General features: G+C 48.4%; 1 protein-coding gene across 2 annotated transcripts in view; it reads left to right on the top strand.

Annotated features, from left to right (window-relative positions):
• The window catches only part of STK33 (serine/threonine kinase 33), a 94,911-nt gene that overhangs the window by 37,716 nt on the left and 38,327 nt on the right, over window positions 1–18,868 (top strand). For both annotated transcript variants that reach the window (XM_073603975.1, XM_073603976.1), the window contains exon 2: window positions 18,692–18,808. In XM_073603975.1, the coding sequence (XP_073460076.1) occupies window positions 18,692–18,808 (117 nt within the window). The remainder of the gene's footprint in view (window positions 1–18,691; window positions 18,809–18,868) is intronic.

Raw genomic sequence — 18,868 nt, 5'->3', positions numbered from 1 at the left:
TGGGAAGGGGGGGGAGGAGCGGAGTTCAGTCTAAGGATGAATTTTTGATATGTCTGGAGTTGGGCTTTAAAGTCACCCTGTCAGTTTTATCCCATAAAATCCCGCATCACCGGAACCGCGTGCATTGCGCTGCCTTATTCAATTGGATGGGTTATGACAGCAGGCCGTGCCACAATGCAAAGCATGTGTATAACCCCACCCGGTTCCACTGTGTGTTTTTACTGCCATTATGCTGATGTTAATACCCCCCCCCCATCATACTTTCTAATGTATGCCTAAAGTGGACATTTTAATAACTTTACAAGTCTTCATAAATAAATCCCTGACATATCACTGTATACATAGTAACTGTATAATGTTTCAGATACGCTGTTGTCCTTGATCTCCAGGCAGTGACTTTGCCTAGGCTGAGATGATGTCATCAGTCTGCTGCAGGCAAGTGGAAGCATTTCCTCAGTCTCCCCTCTACCACTTATCGGACTATACAAAGTGACTTTGCCTAGGCTTGGAAGTTGGCCCAAACAAACTTTTTAAGGTAACAGAAAACATTGAGTTAGGCTTGAAAAGGTGCAAGAGAAATTAAATAAATAGTATACTATGAATGAGAGATACCCAAACCAACTTAAATTATTGTGAAATCATAATAATCAATAAATGAATATATTAAGACAATAAACCATAAAAAAGATGACATCTTGAGTGGAAACCACCCATAATCTGTTGATAGTTCATTATAATGACCAGTTGTTACCTATTTTTGCATTATAGCAATAAAACAACAAGTCAATACAAAGCCAGAAAAAAACACTTTGATTGGTGGAATCATTTCCTCTCGAGTATGAAGACATTTGAAAGGATATTTTGGTGAATATGAATGTGTATATTGGGGGTGTTCTGGGTTCAGTCACATTCCATCTGTCTGGATGGAGAGTCTAAAGTGTAAATCTCTAGAAGGTTCCCGTATTTTTAGTCTTCTGTATGTTGTGTTCTTCTGAAGCCTCATTACGTTCTCCGGGTTTATTGTTTGGTAACTTCTCATAGAATAAGGTGGAGTGCTCACATTTCATTGAGCCTTCTACAATGGTACCTCTGTGTTGGTTGATTTTGTTTCTCGGTTTTTATGTCCTTTCCATGTACTGTAGACCGCAAGGACATTCCAACCGATAATTAATGTATATCAGAGATTAGATGGTGTCAAAGTCTTGCGTACCGGTGGAAACAAAGTCTTCCGTTGTATTGTTAGTGATTTCTTTTTCATGTAAGACATATGGCGTGATTACATTCATAGTTTCCTGGTAGAAGGTTCTCCGTCTCGTTGTGAAGTTTCTCTTTTTGTTTTTAGTCTACTGGGTGCTGAGATCTTCTTGAAGGTTCTGGCCAGTCTGAATGTACACCTTAAGTGTTATATAGCTGATGTTAGATATGAGTCTTGTAAAGCTGGTAATACATTTAGGTTTTTAAACAAACGTTTGTAGAAACCTTTGAGAGCCTGATGTTGGAAAGCACTTCAAAATTGAGTTTGTTTCATTTAGTTTCGGAAAGCATTATTATTATTATTATTATACAGGATTTATATAGCGCCGACAGTTTACGTAGAGCTTTACAACATTAGGGCAGACAGTACAAGTACAATACAATTCAATACAGGGGGGAATCAGAGGGCCCTGCTCGTTAGAGCTTACAATCTAGGAGGGAGGGTCAAGTTATACAAAAGGGTAATAGCTGTGGGGGATGAACTAATGGAGAAAATAGTGCAGTTGTTAGATGGAGGCAAGATAGGCTTCTCTGAAAAGGAAAGTTTTCAGGGATCGCCTAAAAGTTGATAAATTTGGAGACAGTCTGACAAATTGGGGTAGGGAATTCCAGAGGATGGGCGAGGCTCGGGAGAAGTCCTGGAGGCGGATATGGGAGGAGGTGATGAGGGAGCTAGAGAGCAGGAGGTCTTGGGAGGAACGGAGAGGGCGATTAGGTTGGTATTTTGAGACTAGGTTAATGATGTAGCTGGGGGCAGAGTTGTGGATGGATTTGTAACTTATTGTTAGTATTTTGGATTTAATTCGTTGGGCGAGTGGTAGCCAATGGAGAGATTGGCAGAGAGGGGTAGCAGACACTGAATGGAGACCAATGGAGAGATTGGCAGAGAGGGGTAGCAGACACTGAATGGAGACCAATGGAGAGATTGGCAGAGAGGGGTAGCAGACACTGAATGGAGACCAATGGAGGGATTGGCAGAGAGGGGTAGCAGACACTGAATGGAGACCAATGGAGGGATTGGCAGAGAGGGGTAGCAGACACTGAGCGGTTTGTAAGGTGGATGAGTCTGGCAGCAGCATTCATGATGGACTGAAGGGGGGAGGAGTCTATTTAAAGGTAAGCCAAAGAGGAGGGAGTTGCAGTAGTCAAGGCGAGAGATAACCAGGGAGTGAATCAGGAGCTTTGTGGTTTCATTGGTTAGGAAGGGACGTAGTTTAGAGATGTTGCGGAGGTTGAGGCGCCAAGCTTTGGAAAGTGATTGGATGTGGGGCCGAAAGGAGAGTTCAGAGTCCAGGATAACACCCTGACATGTGGATGGTTTTGCCATTGTTCTTGACAGAGAAGTCAGGGGAAGAGGCACGTGGGGGAGGAAATATTATAAGCTCGGCTTTGGACAAGTTGAGTTTGAGGAAGTGGTGTGACATCCATACAGATATGTCGGTTAGTAAGTTAGTGATGCGTGAGGAGACTGATGGAGTGAGTTGAGGGGTGGAGAGATAGATTTGTGTGTCGTCAGCGTAGAAATGATATTGAAAGCCATGAGAGGCTATCAGCTGACCCAGGGAAGAGGTGTAGATTGAAAATAAAAGAGGTCCAAGAACAGAACCTTGGGGGACCCCAACAGAGAAGGGAAGAGGAGTGGAGGAAGTAGAATTGTAAGTGACACTGAAGGTGCGTTGGGATAGGTAGGATGAGAGCCACTGAAGAGTCACGGAGACCGAGGGAGTAAAGTTTTTTGAGGAGGAGGGGGTGGTCAACCGTGTCAAAGGCAGCTGAAAGGTCCAGAAGTAGGAGTACAGAATAGTGTCCGTTGGTTTTTGCAGTTAGTAGGTCATTTGTGAGTTTTAAAAGAGCAGTTTCTGTGGAGTGTTGAGGGCGAAATCCAGATTGAAGGGGATCAAGAAGGTTGTTTTTAATGAGGTGGTCACTCAGTTGGTTGTAAACCAGGCGCTCAAGGAGTTTAGAGGAAAAGGGGAGAAAGGAGATAGGGCGTAGGTTGTTAAGAGCATAGACTTTACCGAATGAAAATCACATACATTTGGAAATTTGTTAGGTCCACCTTGCTAGTAGCAGGTTGGACCTCCTTTTTTAGGACCACCTTGCTAGTCCTGGGTTGGACCCTCTTTGGCCTTCATTCTTCCTGGCATAGATACAACAAGGTGTTGGAAACGTTCCTCAGAGATTTTGCTCCATAGTGACAGGATAACATCACGCAGTTGCTGCAGATTTGTCGGCTGCACATCCATGATGCCAATCTCCTGTTCCATCACATCCCAAAGGTGCTCTATTGGATGAGATGTGGTGTGGAGGCCATTGGAGTACAGGGACCTCATTGTCCAGTGGTGAGATGATTGGAACTTTGTGACATGGTGCATTATCCTGCTGGAAGGTGCCATCAGAAGATGGGGACACTATAGTCATAAAGCGATGGACATGGTCAGCAACTATACTCAGTAATACAAATATTCGGATCCCTCCCATCAAATTTTATCCCTTTTTCTTTTTCGTCTCTCCTCTCCTGATTTATGGAGAACCTCCAGATCTTTTAGTTGATTTCCACACTTTCTGCCATAGATCAGTACTAGAAGGAGAGTCACAATTGCACATGAAATATGGGACAGCAAGCATGTGAAATGTGAATGTTCCATGTAGTAGAGATTAGACGGCACGGTCTGTGAACTCAGCGAAGGTTCAGTGAAGGGCCCCATATATCTCAGACACGTCTGTCTACCAGGCTTTGCAGATATTGTACTGTCACGTCTACAAATATTAACCCAGGTGGAGGCGGCCCTTTGTTTTGTCTGATATTCTCTCTGACGTCATTCGGGGGAAAATGTCCCTGTGATTAAATAACGATGTATGGCAACGCAAACATGGAGAGAAATGCAGAGACGGGTGGACACCTGACATGACATGACATGACCCGTACCACCACACCTGACCTGACACCGACCCATACCACCACACCTGACCTGACACCGAACCGTACCACCACACCTGACCTGACACCGACCCGTACCACCACACCTGACCTGACACCGACCCGTACCACCACACCTGACCTGACACGACCCGTACCACCACACCTAACCTGACACCGACCCATACCACCACACCTGACATGACACCGACCCATACCACCACACCTGACATGACACCGGCCCGTACCACTATACCTGACACCGACCCGTACCGCCACACCTGAAATGACACCGACCCATACCACCCCACCTGACCTGACACCGACCCGTACCACCACACCTGACACGCCACCGATCCGTACCACTATACCTGACATGACACCGACCCATACCACCACACCTGACATGACACCGACCCATACCACCACACCTGACATGACACCGGCACCTAACCACTATACCTGACACCGACCCGTACCGCCACACCTGACCTGACACCGACCCATACCACCACACCTGACCTGACACCGACCCATACCACCACACCTGACATGACACCGACCCATACCACCACACCTGACATGACACCGACCCATACCACCACACCTGACATGACACCGACCCATACCACCACACCTGACATGACACCGGCCCGTACCACTATACCTGACACCGACCCGTACCGCCACACCTGAAATGACACCGACCCATACCACCCCACCTGACCTGACACCGACCCGTACCACCACACCTGACACGCCACCGATCCGTACCACTATACCTGACACCGACCCGTACCGCCACACCTGACATGACACCGACCCATACCGCCACACCTGACTTGACACTGACCCGTACCACCACACCTGACATGACACCGACCCGTACCACCCCACCTGACCTGACACCGACCCATACCACCCCACCTGACCTGACACCGACCCATACCACCACACCTGACCTGACACTGACTCGTACCACCACACCTGACATGACACCAACCCAAACCACCATACCTGACATGACACCGACCCATACCACCACACCTGACCTGACACCGACCCTTACCACCACACCTGACATGACACCGACCCATACCACCACACCTGACCTAACACCGACCCATACCACCACACCTGACATGACACCGACCCATACCACTATACCTGACCTGACACCAGATGACCCATAATGCCACACCTGACCAATGGTAACACAGATAGCAATGAAACAAAACCGAGACTCCAATACTTTTACCTGACATGACACCGACCCAGTACCACAACACCTGACCTGACACCGACCCGTACCACCACACCTGACATGACACCGACCCATACCACCACACCTGACATGACACCGACCCATACCACCACACCTGGCATGACACCAACCCATACCACCACACCTGACATGACACCAACCCATACCACCACACCTGACCTGACACCGACCCATACCACCACACCTGGCATAACACCAACCCATATCACCACACCTGACATGACACCGACCCATACCACCATACCTGACATGGCACCGACCCATACCACCACACCTGACCTGACATCGACCCATACCACCACACCTGGCATGACACCAACCCATACCACCACACCTGACCTGACACCAACTCATACCACCACACCTGACCTGACACTGACTCGTACCACCACACCTGATATGACACCAACCCATACCACCACACCTGACATGACACCGACCCATACCACCACACCTGGCATGACACCAACCCATACCACCACACCTGACATGACACCAACCCATACCACCACACCTGACCTGACACCAACCCATACCACTACAACTGACCTGACACTGACTCGTACCACCACACCTGACATGACACCGACCCATACCACCATACCTGACATGGCACCGACCCATACCACCATACCTGACATGACACCGACCCATACCACCACACCTGACCTAACACCGACCCGTACCACCACACCTGACCTGACACCGACCCATACCACTATACCTGACATGACACCGACCCATACCACTATACCTGACCTGACACCAGATGATCCATAATGCCACACCTGACCAATGGTAACACAGATAGCAATGAAACAAAACCGAGACTCCAATACTTTTACCTGACATGACACCGACCCAGTACCACAACACCTGACCTGACACCGACCCGTACCACCACACCTGACATGACACCGACCCATACCACCACACCTGACATGACACCGACCCATACCACCACACCTGGCATGACACCAACCCATACCACCACACCTGACATGACACCAACCCATACCACCACACCTGACATGACACCAACCCATACCACCACACCTGACATGACACCGACCCATACCACCACACCTGACATGACACCGACCCATACCACCACACCTGACATGACACCGACCCATACCACCACACCTGACATGGCACCGACCCATACCACCACACCTGACCTGACACTGACCCATACCACCACACCTGACCTGACACTGACTCGTACCACCACACCTGACATGACACCGACCCATACCACCATACCTGACCTGACACCAGATGACCCATAATGCCACACCTGACCAATGGTAACACAGATAGCAATGAAACAAAACCGAGACTCCAATACTTTTATGTATTTTGCAAAATGAGCTCCAGGAAAGAAGTGGAGGAACTCTTCCTTTCTTGACCTGTAGAAGGGTCCGTATCAGAAGCCCCAGCCAATCAGAGCCCCTGAACAACTCTGTAGTGGACCAATGGTTGGAGCCACCCAGGAGTCTTCACCCGCTCCCAGAAAGTCATTTGGTATTAGCATCCTTCCAAGGACTGAGCGCTCCTGTGGTGTTCCCCTCCCCCGTATCATCCCAGGATGAGGCATTCGGGTATCCTCAGGACTGATTGGGGCAAAATTGGCCCAGCTGGTGGTCACCTGTCCTGAACTGAACACACCTGAGAACTGGCCAAGACCCCCCTATATAGAATACCGTCCATTCATATATATTCCATCCAATGTGATGATGGTTACGTTTGTTTAAAGTTGGAGTATTTCTAGCCCTCCAGTCCTGAAATTTACACAGCTCTGCCACTTCGCACAGCCTCGTCTGGTAGGGCTTTGGGACCCGATATGTCTCTGCTGCATGTTTCTTGTTCTTGGAGATCATTTCTCATTGAGTTTTTTTCCTTCCCCTGGAGTTGAATTTGAACCCCCGGGGTGATCGGAGCGCACGGCGCAGACATGTGACCCGGTGACCCAGCGTTGTGTATCCTTTCTGATCTCCTAATGCCACTCATTGTGCCGATCCCGTTCTCTCTGATCCCGGGTCTTGTTTTTGGGATTACAGAACAATCCCCGGCCGCTCTGCTTGTGTTTATTATGGGCGGTTATGTAACGTCGGATTTGTTGGTAAACATGTTTGTGCGTTGAGTCATACGTCGCTCGTGTTCCTCATCTGCCCTTCATCCTATAAAGGAGTTTGTAGAACATCTGAAATTGTTTTATAAAAAAAAACTCCAATTCAGGTAAAAGAGAAGATTATAAAGTGCAGATAGAACTTTGTGAGCATCTCTGATGAAGGCGCCTGGGGCCTGAAACATGTTAGCAGAATACCTTTTTGGTTTCCTTATCTTATCATTGTGGGTGATTTGTAGTTCCTCTCTCCATAGGATTCCCATTGTCCCTTCCACAGGGGTCCCTGCCTTGAAGTTAAAGCTAAAGGTTCATCTTTTTATATTTTGCCTTCCCTGGTTCCCTCCTCCCTCAAAGAGTGAGTTAATATTACATCAGCCTTTGCAAAGGTGAAAGAACACATCCCTGGGCACCCTTTAGATGTGCATGTTCCTGAGAGGGAACTGGCCGCTGGATGATATAGACCAATGGTCTCCAAGCTGCGGCCCAGGGGCCAGGTATGGCCCTTTGCATGCCTTTATCTGGCCCTTGGGGCACTATTCCTCCCACTGACACCTACAATGGGGCACTATTCCTTCCACCAACACCAACGATGGGGCTTTATTCCTACCACCGACACCAACGATGGGGCACTATTCCTCCCACTGACACCAATGATGAGGCACTATTCCTCGCCACTGACACCAATGATGGGGCACTATTCCTCCCACTGATACCAATGATGGGGCACTATTCCCTCCCACTGAAACCATTGATGGGGCACTATTCCTCCCACTGATACCAATGATGGGGCACTATTCCCTCCCACTGAAACCATTGATGGGGCACTATTCCTCCCACTGACACCATTGATGGGGCACTATTCCCCGCCCCTTATCCTCCTCCTAGCATCATCACACGTCCCCGCCCCTTATCCTCCTCCTAGCATCATCCCATGTCCCCGCCCCTTATCCTCCTCCTAGCATCATGCCATGTCCCCGCCCCTTATCCTCCTCCTAGCATCATCCCATGTCCCCGCCCCTTATCCTCCTCCTAGCATCATCCCATGTCCCCGCCCCTTATCCTCCTCCTAGCATCATCACACGTCCCCGCCCCTTATCCTCCTCCTAGCATCATCCCATGTCCCCGCCCCTTATCCTCCTCCTAGCATCATCCCATGTCCCCGCCCCTTATCCTCCTCCTAGCATCATCACACGTCCCCGCCCCTTATCCTCCTCCTAGCATCATCCCATGTCCCCGCCCCTTATTCTCCTCCTAGCATCATCCCATGTCCCCGCCCCTTATCCTCCTCCTAGCATCATCCCATGTCCTGCCCCTTATCCTCTTTCTAGCATCATCCAATGTCCCCGCCCCTAATCCGCCTCCTAGCATCATCCCATGTCCCCGCCCCTTAGCCCCCTCCCAGCATCATCCCATGTCCCTGCCCCTTATCCTCCTCCTAGCATCATCCCATGTCCCCGCCCCTTATCCTCCTCCTAGCATCATCCCATGTCTCAGCCCCTTATCCTCCTCCTGGCATCATCCCATGTCCCCGCCTCTTATCCTCCTCCTAGCATCATCCCATGTCTCAGCCCCTCATCCTCCTCCTAGCATCATCCCATGTCCCCGCCCCTTATCCTCCTACTAGCATCATCCCATGTCCCCGCCCCTTATCCTCCTCCTAGCATCATCCCATGTCCCCGCCCCTTATCCTCCTTCTAGGATCATCCCATGTCCCCGCCCCTTAGCCCCCTCCCAGCATCATCCCATGTCCTCGCCCCTTATCCTCCTTCTAGGATCATCCCATATCCCAGCCCCTTATCCTCCTCCTAGCATCATCCCATGTCCCCGCCCCTTATCCTCCTCCTAGCATCATCCCATGTCCCCGCCCCTTATCCTCCTCCTAGCATCATCCCATGTCCCCGCCCCTTATCCTCCTCCTAACATCATCCCATGTCCCCGCCCCTTATCCTCCTTCCAGCATCATCCCTTGTCTCCGCCTCTTATCCTCCTCCTAGCATCATCCCATGTCTCTGCCCCTTATCCTCCTCCTGGCATCATCCCATGTCCCCGCCCCTTATCCTCCTCCTAGCATCATCCCATGTCCCCGCCCCTTATTCTCCTCCTAGCATCATCCCATGTCCCCGCCCCTTATCCTCCTCCTAGCGTCATCCCATGTCCCCGCCCCTTATCCTCCTAGCATCATCCCATGTCCCCGCCCCTTATCCTCCTTCTAGGATCATCCCATGTCCCCGCCCCTTATCCTCCTCCTGGCATCATTCCATGTCCCCGCCCCTTATCCTCCTCCTAGCATCATCCCATGTCTCCGCCCCTTATCCTCCTTCTAGGATCATCCCATGTCTCCACCCCTTATCCTCCTCCTGGCATCATTCCATGTCCCCGCCCCTTATCCTCCTCCTAGCATCATCCCATGTCTCCGCCCCTTATCCTCCTCCTAGCATCATCCCATGTCCCCCCCTTATCCTCCTTCTAGGATCATCCCATGCCCCGCCCCTTATCCTCCTTCTAGGATCATCCCATGTCCCCGCCCCTTATCCTCCTTCTAGGATCATCCCATGTCTCCACCCCTACTTTCCTCCCAGTACCGCCCCTTTTAGAGAATACGGAACCAAGTATCATTTTTCAGTGTAATTTGTATTGGAATTTGTTAATGTTACCAAGAAAGGCAATAAAATAGATACCCTGCAGCCAGAACTAATATATCCCCCAGCAGTAACAGATCCTCCACAAGCAACAATAGACCCCCCACCAGCAACAATAGACCCCCCAGCAATAAAAGACTCCTCCAGCAACAATAGATCCCCCCGGTAACAATATATCCTCCCCAACAACAAAACCCCCCCCAGCAATGAAATACCCCTCAGCAACAATTATCCCCTACCATCAACAATAGCTCTCCCAGCATAAATAGAAACCCCCCTCCTATTCTCCAACAGTAGATTCTGCCCAGCAACAGTAGATCCCGCACCTGCAACAATAGATCCCATCCAGCAACATTAAATCCCTCAGCAGCCAGCAACTAAGACCACCCCTCAGCAATATAAGACTGCACCAGCAACAGTAGACTCCCTCAGCAACAATAGGTCCCATCCAGCAACAATAGACCCCCCAGCAACAATTGTTACCCCCAGCAGCAATAGATCCTCCATAGCAGCAATAGATCTCCCACCAGAATTAATATTTCCTCACCAACAACAATACACCCCCATCAATGAACTACCTCCCCAGCAACAATAGACCCCCCACCATCTACAGTAGCTCTCCCAGCATAAATAACCCCCCCCCCCCTTCCGTTCTCTAACAGTAGATTCTGCCCAGCAACAATTGATCCCCCACCAGCAATAATAGAACCTCCAGCAACATTAAATCACTTAGCAGCTAGCAACATAAGACCACCCCTCAGCAACATAAGACTGCACCAGCAACGGTAGACCCCCCCTTTAGCAAAAATACCCCCCCCTGCATCACTAGATCCCTTACGTGCAACAATAGATTCCCTCCAGCAACACTAGACCCTCCAGCAACAATTGATACCCCCAGCAATACTAGATCCCCCATCAGAAACAATAGGACCCCTCCAGCAGCCAGCAACATAAGACCCACCCCTCAGCAACATAAGACTGCACCAGATACACTACACCATCACCTGCAACAATAGACCCCCCTCCCAGTGACAATAGATCCCCAGCAGCCAGTATCAATAGACCCTTCCTGTACACACATTCAGTGCTGCGTACCACTTATATATTTATTATTTATTTATTTATTTATTTCAGGTACTTATATAGCGCCGTCAATTTACACAGCGCTTTACATATACATTGTACATTCACATCAGATGTACAGTATATACAGTATAGTACCAGAAGAGAATGTGATCCACAATCTGCCCACAAAAAGAATTCCTTTATCAGAAAAGAATATATAACAATGTGATTATGGAATTTGTGTTATTTGTATGTGATATGTTTTATAATTGTGAGGTTCCGGTTGTCAGTTTGTCCTGGCTCTGGCTCTGGTTATGGGATGTGAGGGGCGAAACGCGTCTGTCAGTATATTTTGGAGAACATTATTTTATTGGGTGAAGATAAAGGTGATCCGTATTTATATATTATACTCAATAACTTTTATATATTAATTTTTATATATATATATATATATATATATATATATATATATATATATTTTTTTTTTTTTTTTTTTGTGGGAACCCCCATTGCGGTGCCCCCCTCACACTCCCCGCTGCTGTATATGTCGATGTGTTGGGTGATGACAGCTCACATTATAAGGAGGGGATCCGCTTCTTTTCATCTTAATTTGGGGGTTCCTTTGATGTCCCTCTTGTTCCCCTCACACTGATCTGTACATTGTAGGTGGAGGAATCCTCATACATGAACCTTTTATGTCTCATTCCTTCCACCCAGAAATCAGTTTTTCTGCCTGAAAAGGACAAATTGTTCCATTTTATGATTTGCTGAGTTGAAGTTTTAATGAATAAATTGTTTAAATTTCGGCAAAGAAGACAAGAAAAAAAGAACATTTGTCTGTTTGTAGCTGGCAGACACTTAATCTTCTGCTAATATTGAATGACCTTTATCAGAACTCCATCTAATTAATCCCCATTGTCATTTTTATTTGACGATCCGCTTGATGGGATTTTTGTGGGGACTCAGCGGAGCGCTGCTGCCCCCTTGTGGAAAACTTGGGGAAGTTGCAGATTTGTGGAGAAGTTGCAGATTTGTGGAGAAGTTGCGTATTTTTTTTCTTCTTTGTAAATTATTATTATTATTATTTCAGGTACTTGTATAGTTCAGTCCATTTACGCAGCGCTTTACATATATATATATATATATATATATATATATATATATATATATATATATATATATATTACATTCACATCAGTCCCTACCCTCAAGGAGCTTACAATCTAAGGGACCTAACTCACATTCATACATATATACATACTAGGGGCCAATTTAGGCAGGATCCAATTAACCTCCCAGCATGTCTTTGGAGTGTGTAAAGTTATCAGCCTGCCAGGAGCCTATATAGGTGTGTGCAGCCTATTGCATTAGGAGGTGCACCCCAAAGCTCAAACACATAGGTATGTACTCTGTATATATATATATAGTGTATCTCACAAAAGTAAGTACACCCCTCAGTGACATTTGTGTAAATCTTTTCTTCTATCTTTTCATGTGACAACACTGAAGAAATGACACTTGTCTACAATGTAAAGTAGTGAGTGTACAGCTTGTATAACAGTGTAAATTTGCTGCCACTCAAAATAACTCAACACACAACCATTAATGTCTAAACCACTGGCAACAAAAGTCAGTACACCCCTAAGTGTGGGTCCATCTGTATCCTTGCCGGGGGCCCACCTGTATCCTCGCTGGGGGCCCATCCGTATCCTCCCCGGGGGCCCATCCATATCCTCGCCGGGGGCCCATCCATATCCTCGCCGGGGGCCTATCCATATCCTTGCCGGGGGCCCATCCGTATCCTCACTGGGGGCCCATTTGTATCCTCGCTGGGGGCCCATTTGTATCCTCGCTGGGAGCCCTTCATTGTCCTCCTTGGAGGTCTACCATTGTCCTCTCCGGGGGACCATCTTTGTCCTCCCTGGGGGCCCATCATTGTCCTCCATGGAGGTCTACCAATGTCCTCCCCCGGGATCCATCTGTGTCCTCCACGGTGGCCCTTCAGTGTCCTCCCCAGGGGCCCATCTGTATTCTCCCTGGAGGCCTACCAGTGTCCTTCCTGGGCTCCCATCTGTGTCCTCCCAGGGCCCCCTTTGTGTCCTCCCATGGGGGCCCATCTATGTACTCCCGGGAGGCCCATCTGTATCCTCTCCGAGGGCCCCTCTGTATCCTCTCCGAGGGCCCCTCTGTATCCTCTCCAGGGGCCCATCTGTATCCTCGCTGGGGGCCCATCTATATCCTCGCCGGGGGCCCATCTGTATCCTCATTGGGGGCCAATCTGTATGCTCGCTGGGGGCCCATCATTGTCCTCCCTGGGGGCCCATCTGTGTCTTCCCCGGGGCCCATCTGTGTCCTCTTCGGGGGCTCATTAGTGTCCTCCCCTCCCCTCTGCATCCTCCCTGAGGGCCCATCACCCTCCATTCCTATAACTTAATTTTATTTGTCTCGCAAAAACTTTATCCTGACTCCGGTCAGAACGGATCTTCTCATAGGGGCTGTCAGGTGATTATATTGGTTGGAATTGCAGAGTGTTTGCCATGTTCTCCTCCTCGGCAGAAGGCAATGCGTATTCCAGCGGCCGCCCGGCGTCCAGATGGCGTTTTATATTACTTTATATGAAGAATTTCACACGTCTCCGATATCTGTAAAATGTTAGAGAGAAGAATCCAATTACAATGTTCTGAACACCTGAGAACTTCTGATTATTGGCTGAAAATTAGGAGGGGTAATTCCATTTATTACATTTGTAGAGTGTAAGCTCCTCTGGTACAGAGACTGATGTGACTGTGGGGGAGGGGGCATTAGAGTGTAAGCTCCTCTGGTACAGAGACTGATGTGACTGTGGGGGAGGGGACCATAGAGTGTAAGCTCCTCTGGTACAGAGACTGATGTGACTGTGGGGGAGGGGACCATAGAGTGTAAGCTCCTCTGTACAGAGACTGATGTGACTGTGGGGGGAGGGGACATTAGAGTGTAAGCTCCTCTGTACAGAGACTGATGTGACTGTGGGGGGGAGGGGACATTAGAGTGTAAGCTCCTCTGTACAGAGACTGATGTGACTGTGGGGGAGGGGACATTAGAGTGTAAGCTCCTCTGTACAGAGACTGATGTGACTGGCTCAGTGATCTCTGTACAGCACTGTGGTATATGTCTGAGCTATATAAATGTTTAATAATAATAGTGTGTTACTGTGGGGGAGGGGACATTAGAGTGTAAGCTCCTCTGTACAGAGACTGATGTGACTGTGGGGGAGGGGACATTAGAGTGTAAGCTCCTCTGTACAGAGACTGATGTGACTGTGGGGGTGGGGACATTAGAGTGTAAGCTCCTCTGTACAGAGACTGATGTGACTGTGGGGGAGGGGACATTAGAGTGTAAGCTCCTCTGTACAGAGACTGATGTGACTGTGGGGGGAGGGGACATTAGAGTGTAAGCTCCTCTGTACAGAGACTGATGTGACTGTGGGGGAGGGGACATTAGAGTGTAAGCTCCTCTGTACAGAGACTGATGTGACTGTGGGGGGAGGGGACATTAGAGTGTAAGCTCCTCTGTACAGAGACTGATGTGACTGTGGGGGGAGGGGACATTAGAGTGTAAGCTCCTCTGTACAGAGACTGATGTGACTGTGGGGGAGGGGACATTAGAGTGTAAGCTCCTCTGTACAGAGACTGATGTGAATGTGGGGGAGGGGACATTAGAGTGTAAATTTTTGTTTATTAAAAAATCATACAAACATACAGCTTATTAACAAAAACATATTTACATAAAAATAAACAAAAACAAGCATGTTTACATCAGCAAGTATAACACAGAACGAAACAAGATAACATAGAAAGAAACATATTTTAATAACAATAAAAAAGAGACTACAAACCCCGAACCTCAACTCAAACACAATCCAGGCTAAGAAATATTTTGAGATTTAATCGCCATCAGGATGCAATTCCAAAAAACCCCCATTAACCCCTCCCCCCACATCATTCACCCCGACTTCCACATCATTCACCTTGCATTCTGCACCAGCCACCCTCATTCCCTTCCCATCCCACCCCCCACCCCCACCATCATCTAATCCAACCCTCACTCCACCCCTCGGTGTCTGCCGACCTCCAACCACACTTCTGCCATGCCGAGGAAGAGGGGTTGGCACCACCATACACGCTGGTCCAGCACCCTCCACTGCCTTCAGTACACTAGGAGAAACTATAGGTGCAGACACAGACTTGACAACCACACTTTCTGACACTGACTGGGAGACCACAGACTGGGGGGACACTGACACCACAGACTGGGGGGACACTGACACCACAGACTGGGGGGACACTGACACCACAGAGGGCCTCATAGTCACAGATTCTGACGGGACAGAGACACTAGGATCCCCTGGTACAACCTCTGCCAACCCAGACTCTTCTCTATCCAGACGGAAGAATTCCTCCACTAACTCTGGCTTATTGTGCAAAGCCTCAGTGCACCGGCTATAAGGGTGACCAACCTTATCACATAGGTTACTTTTAATGATGTTACAGCCCCTTGTCAGATGCCCCAGTTACTGACACAAAGAACACTTCTGTTCTGGACATTTAGAGGAGAAATGTCCCTTGACTCCACATATATGGCACAGCTTAGGTTGACCAGGGTAGAAGACGGTAATCCTATCTCTACCAATAAAGGCAGAGGAGGGCAAATGCTGGACCACATTCCCACACACACTCAACCTCATTGACACTGACCACCCACTTAGCGGGCACAAAGTTTCACTAAACCTCCTCAACCAGACCCAAAAATCCTCGGGGGGTATAGACTCATTTCTTGTCAGGCAAGTCACATTGCTTATCAAGGGCTGTCGTGAGACAATTTTGGGGACAAGCCCCTTCCAGTCTGGCTGGCCCCCATATACACGCTCAAACCGCTCCCAAAACAGATCCAGTGACTCTGGACGCACAAATGACAAATCATATCCAGGTTTTAGATTATTTATTTTCCCCTGTCGTTTGCACATTAGTTCCCCCCTTTTTCTTTTAATTTACTAATTCAGATTTCAGAGGTTTCTATGCAGCCAATTAATATTGCTATGCAACCAGTTAATGTGTCATCTGTCCCAGTTAGGAATTATGCTAAGGCTGTGTTGGGACAAAGTTATGCTGCTGGTGGTGGAAGAGAGCCAGTTGTGCGACTTTCACCTAACGCACCTTCTTCCATTAAAGGCAGGAATGCGGTACAGCTCAGGTGGGAAGGAGGAGGTATTCCACCTATCAGGAGGGTGGTTGTGGATTTATCCTTTTGGAACTTCCAAAGATGCAATACTATTTTATTATGGTGTTTTTGCCATTCTGAGTAAGCGCCACATTACTACCCATTTTTTTTTTTTTTTTGGTTTGCTAAATTACCCAACACTTGATTCTCCCTCCTCCCCTCCAGCACAACAGTCCCACTCACCATAGTCCCAGAAGTACCACAGATACCAGCAATCCCATCATCAAGTAAAGTCTTCCGTTTAGAAAAAACAGCTGTTTCAGCGTTCATTCGGCCCTCCTGCTCTGCAGTTTCAATGTTCATGCGACATTCTTACTCTGCACTGTTAGTGTCCATGTGGGACTCCTCGCAGCCAGCAGAAACTTCTCTGGATTCATGCCATCTCCTCCTGCATTCCCTGATGATTGCAAGGATCTGTTGGCAGGTGAAATCCGAGGAAAGTCCTCCACACACTGAAAGAGATTTTCAGCAAGCACTCCTTTACCAAGATCTTCATCTGATGAGTCGGTGCCACTCAAGGGAGATTCCAGCCTCAGCAATCTGCCATTTTCCTCAACCTCCACCTGAGATGACCCAGGCTACTGGGGAGGGAGGGGGGGCAGATACTGACTCAGACATGACAGATCCTGAGACAGGGGTAGTACTGGGGCCACCATGGGAAGCCACTTCCTTACCCCCCATCCATACTGTTGCCATTGCTCTGGTATCCACCCTCTGGCTGGTACTAGCACAGGCACTCTCCTTCATGTGTTGGAATCTCTCCTCATTCTCGCACTTTTCTCTGAACACATGCTTTCCTTCAGAGAAGCAACCAGCTTCTCCTGCTTTTTCAATGCCTACTCCAGAGACTTCAGTTTGGAAACTTCCCTCTTACTTTTTCCCAGACTTACTATGCAGGGATTTCTTTTTCCTGAGATCTTCTTTCATGACAGCAAGTTTCTGTTCCTCCTTAGCAATGCAGCAAAATCTGTTCACCACTCTATCCTGGAAGACTGGTAAGGATTCCTCTTGCATAGGGACAGGCCCAGGATCCATTGCAGCTTGAGCACATGGAGTAGGCCTCAGTGCCTCTGGGGAGCCTCCACCTTCATCTTCCTCAACATGGTCCATGCTTGCCTGGGAAAAGCCTGCAGGAGAGGCCCCAGGCTTGCTGCTTCTCTCAGCTGAGATCACAGCAGAGTGAGCCAACAGCACCCTGCAGAACAGCACCACCTGGTGGAGAAGCTCCTCTGGTGCAGAGACTGATGTGACTGGCTCAGTGTTCTCTGTACAGCACTGCGGTATATGTCAGAGCTATATAAATCCATGGCAATTCACAAAGGGTCCGCATACTGCAGGTTTTGTTCCCTTTAAATTGAAACTGAAAATTGACGTAATTTCCGGTTCAAATTGACGTGACTTCCGGTATTGTGGAACGCACACCATAAACGGCGTTTTTGTACTCGCAGCTCCATGTTTTTTATGCCTGGTTTTATCTTGCTTCTTGTAAGTATTCATTTTTATGCGCAATAAACCCTTTACCAAAGCGGTACTTCACTATCAGTCCCTTCCTTTCATTTTGAGTACTTTTTATCCTGGCTGAGTAGTCTTAATAAGGGAGGTCTACTTGATGATCTGATGTTCAAGCTGCCATTCCTGGCCACCACTAATAAGCCTGAAGTGACCCCTAGACTGAAAAGCTGGGGGTCCATTCCATCCGGGGAGTGGGGACACAGGAGGGGGTGTTGTGGTACACCTTGATAACTTTGAAGCACTTTGCACTTTTTTTGGATTGGAGCACATCAGTCACTTTATATGGACTTTCACTTTTTGTTATTAATGAATTGTTTTCACTTTCACTAATGTTGTGTTTGCTAGCACTGTACTTCATATGGTTATTTGTAGGAAGCATGCAGCCAGTGAAAGTCTGTGCTCTTGACCTACTTGCGTGTTCCAGGTTCAGCTCACCATAGAGATTCCAGGATGAGAAGGACAACCCTGGAACCTTTAAATGCAAGTCATCGACAACATGTACAGTAATGCTGACATGACAGGTCCCTTTGTTAGAAATGTTGCCGGCAATCTGCGTTTTCTTTCACACATCTCAGTTCTCAACTTTTTAGTTCTGTGGAAGTTGTAGTAAGCCGCTCTTTGTGTTTCAGATGCTGAATCCAGAGAGTAGTGATGTGAGTAGGAAGATGGCGTCGCAGTGGTTGCGCAGCAACAGCGCAGAGAACAAAGTCCCGCACACTCGTATGGACGATGAAGCTGCAATCCAGGTAGGACCAGCTGATGAGTTGTCTAACCTTGACCTAATTCCAACCCGCGGAGCTCCTCCA

This window comes from Aquarana catesbeiana, linkage group LG11 (genome assembly GCF_042186555.1).
Source record: "Aquarana catesbeiana isolate 2022-GZ linkage group LG11, ASM4218655v1, whole genome shotgun sequence".
Lineage (NCBI taxonomy): Eukaryota > Metazoa > Chordata > Amphibia > Anura > Ranidae > Aquarana > Aquarana catesbeiana.
Note: the sequence above shows the minus strand (reverse complement) of the source record. Positions and strands in the feature narration are given on the sequence as shown.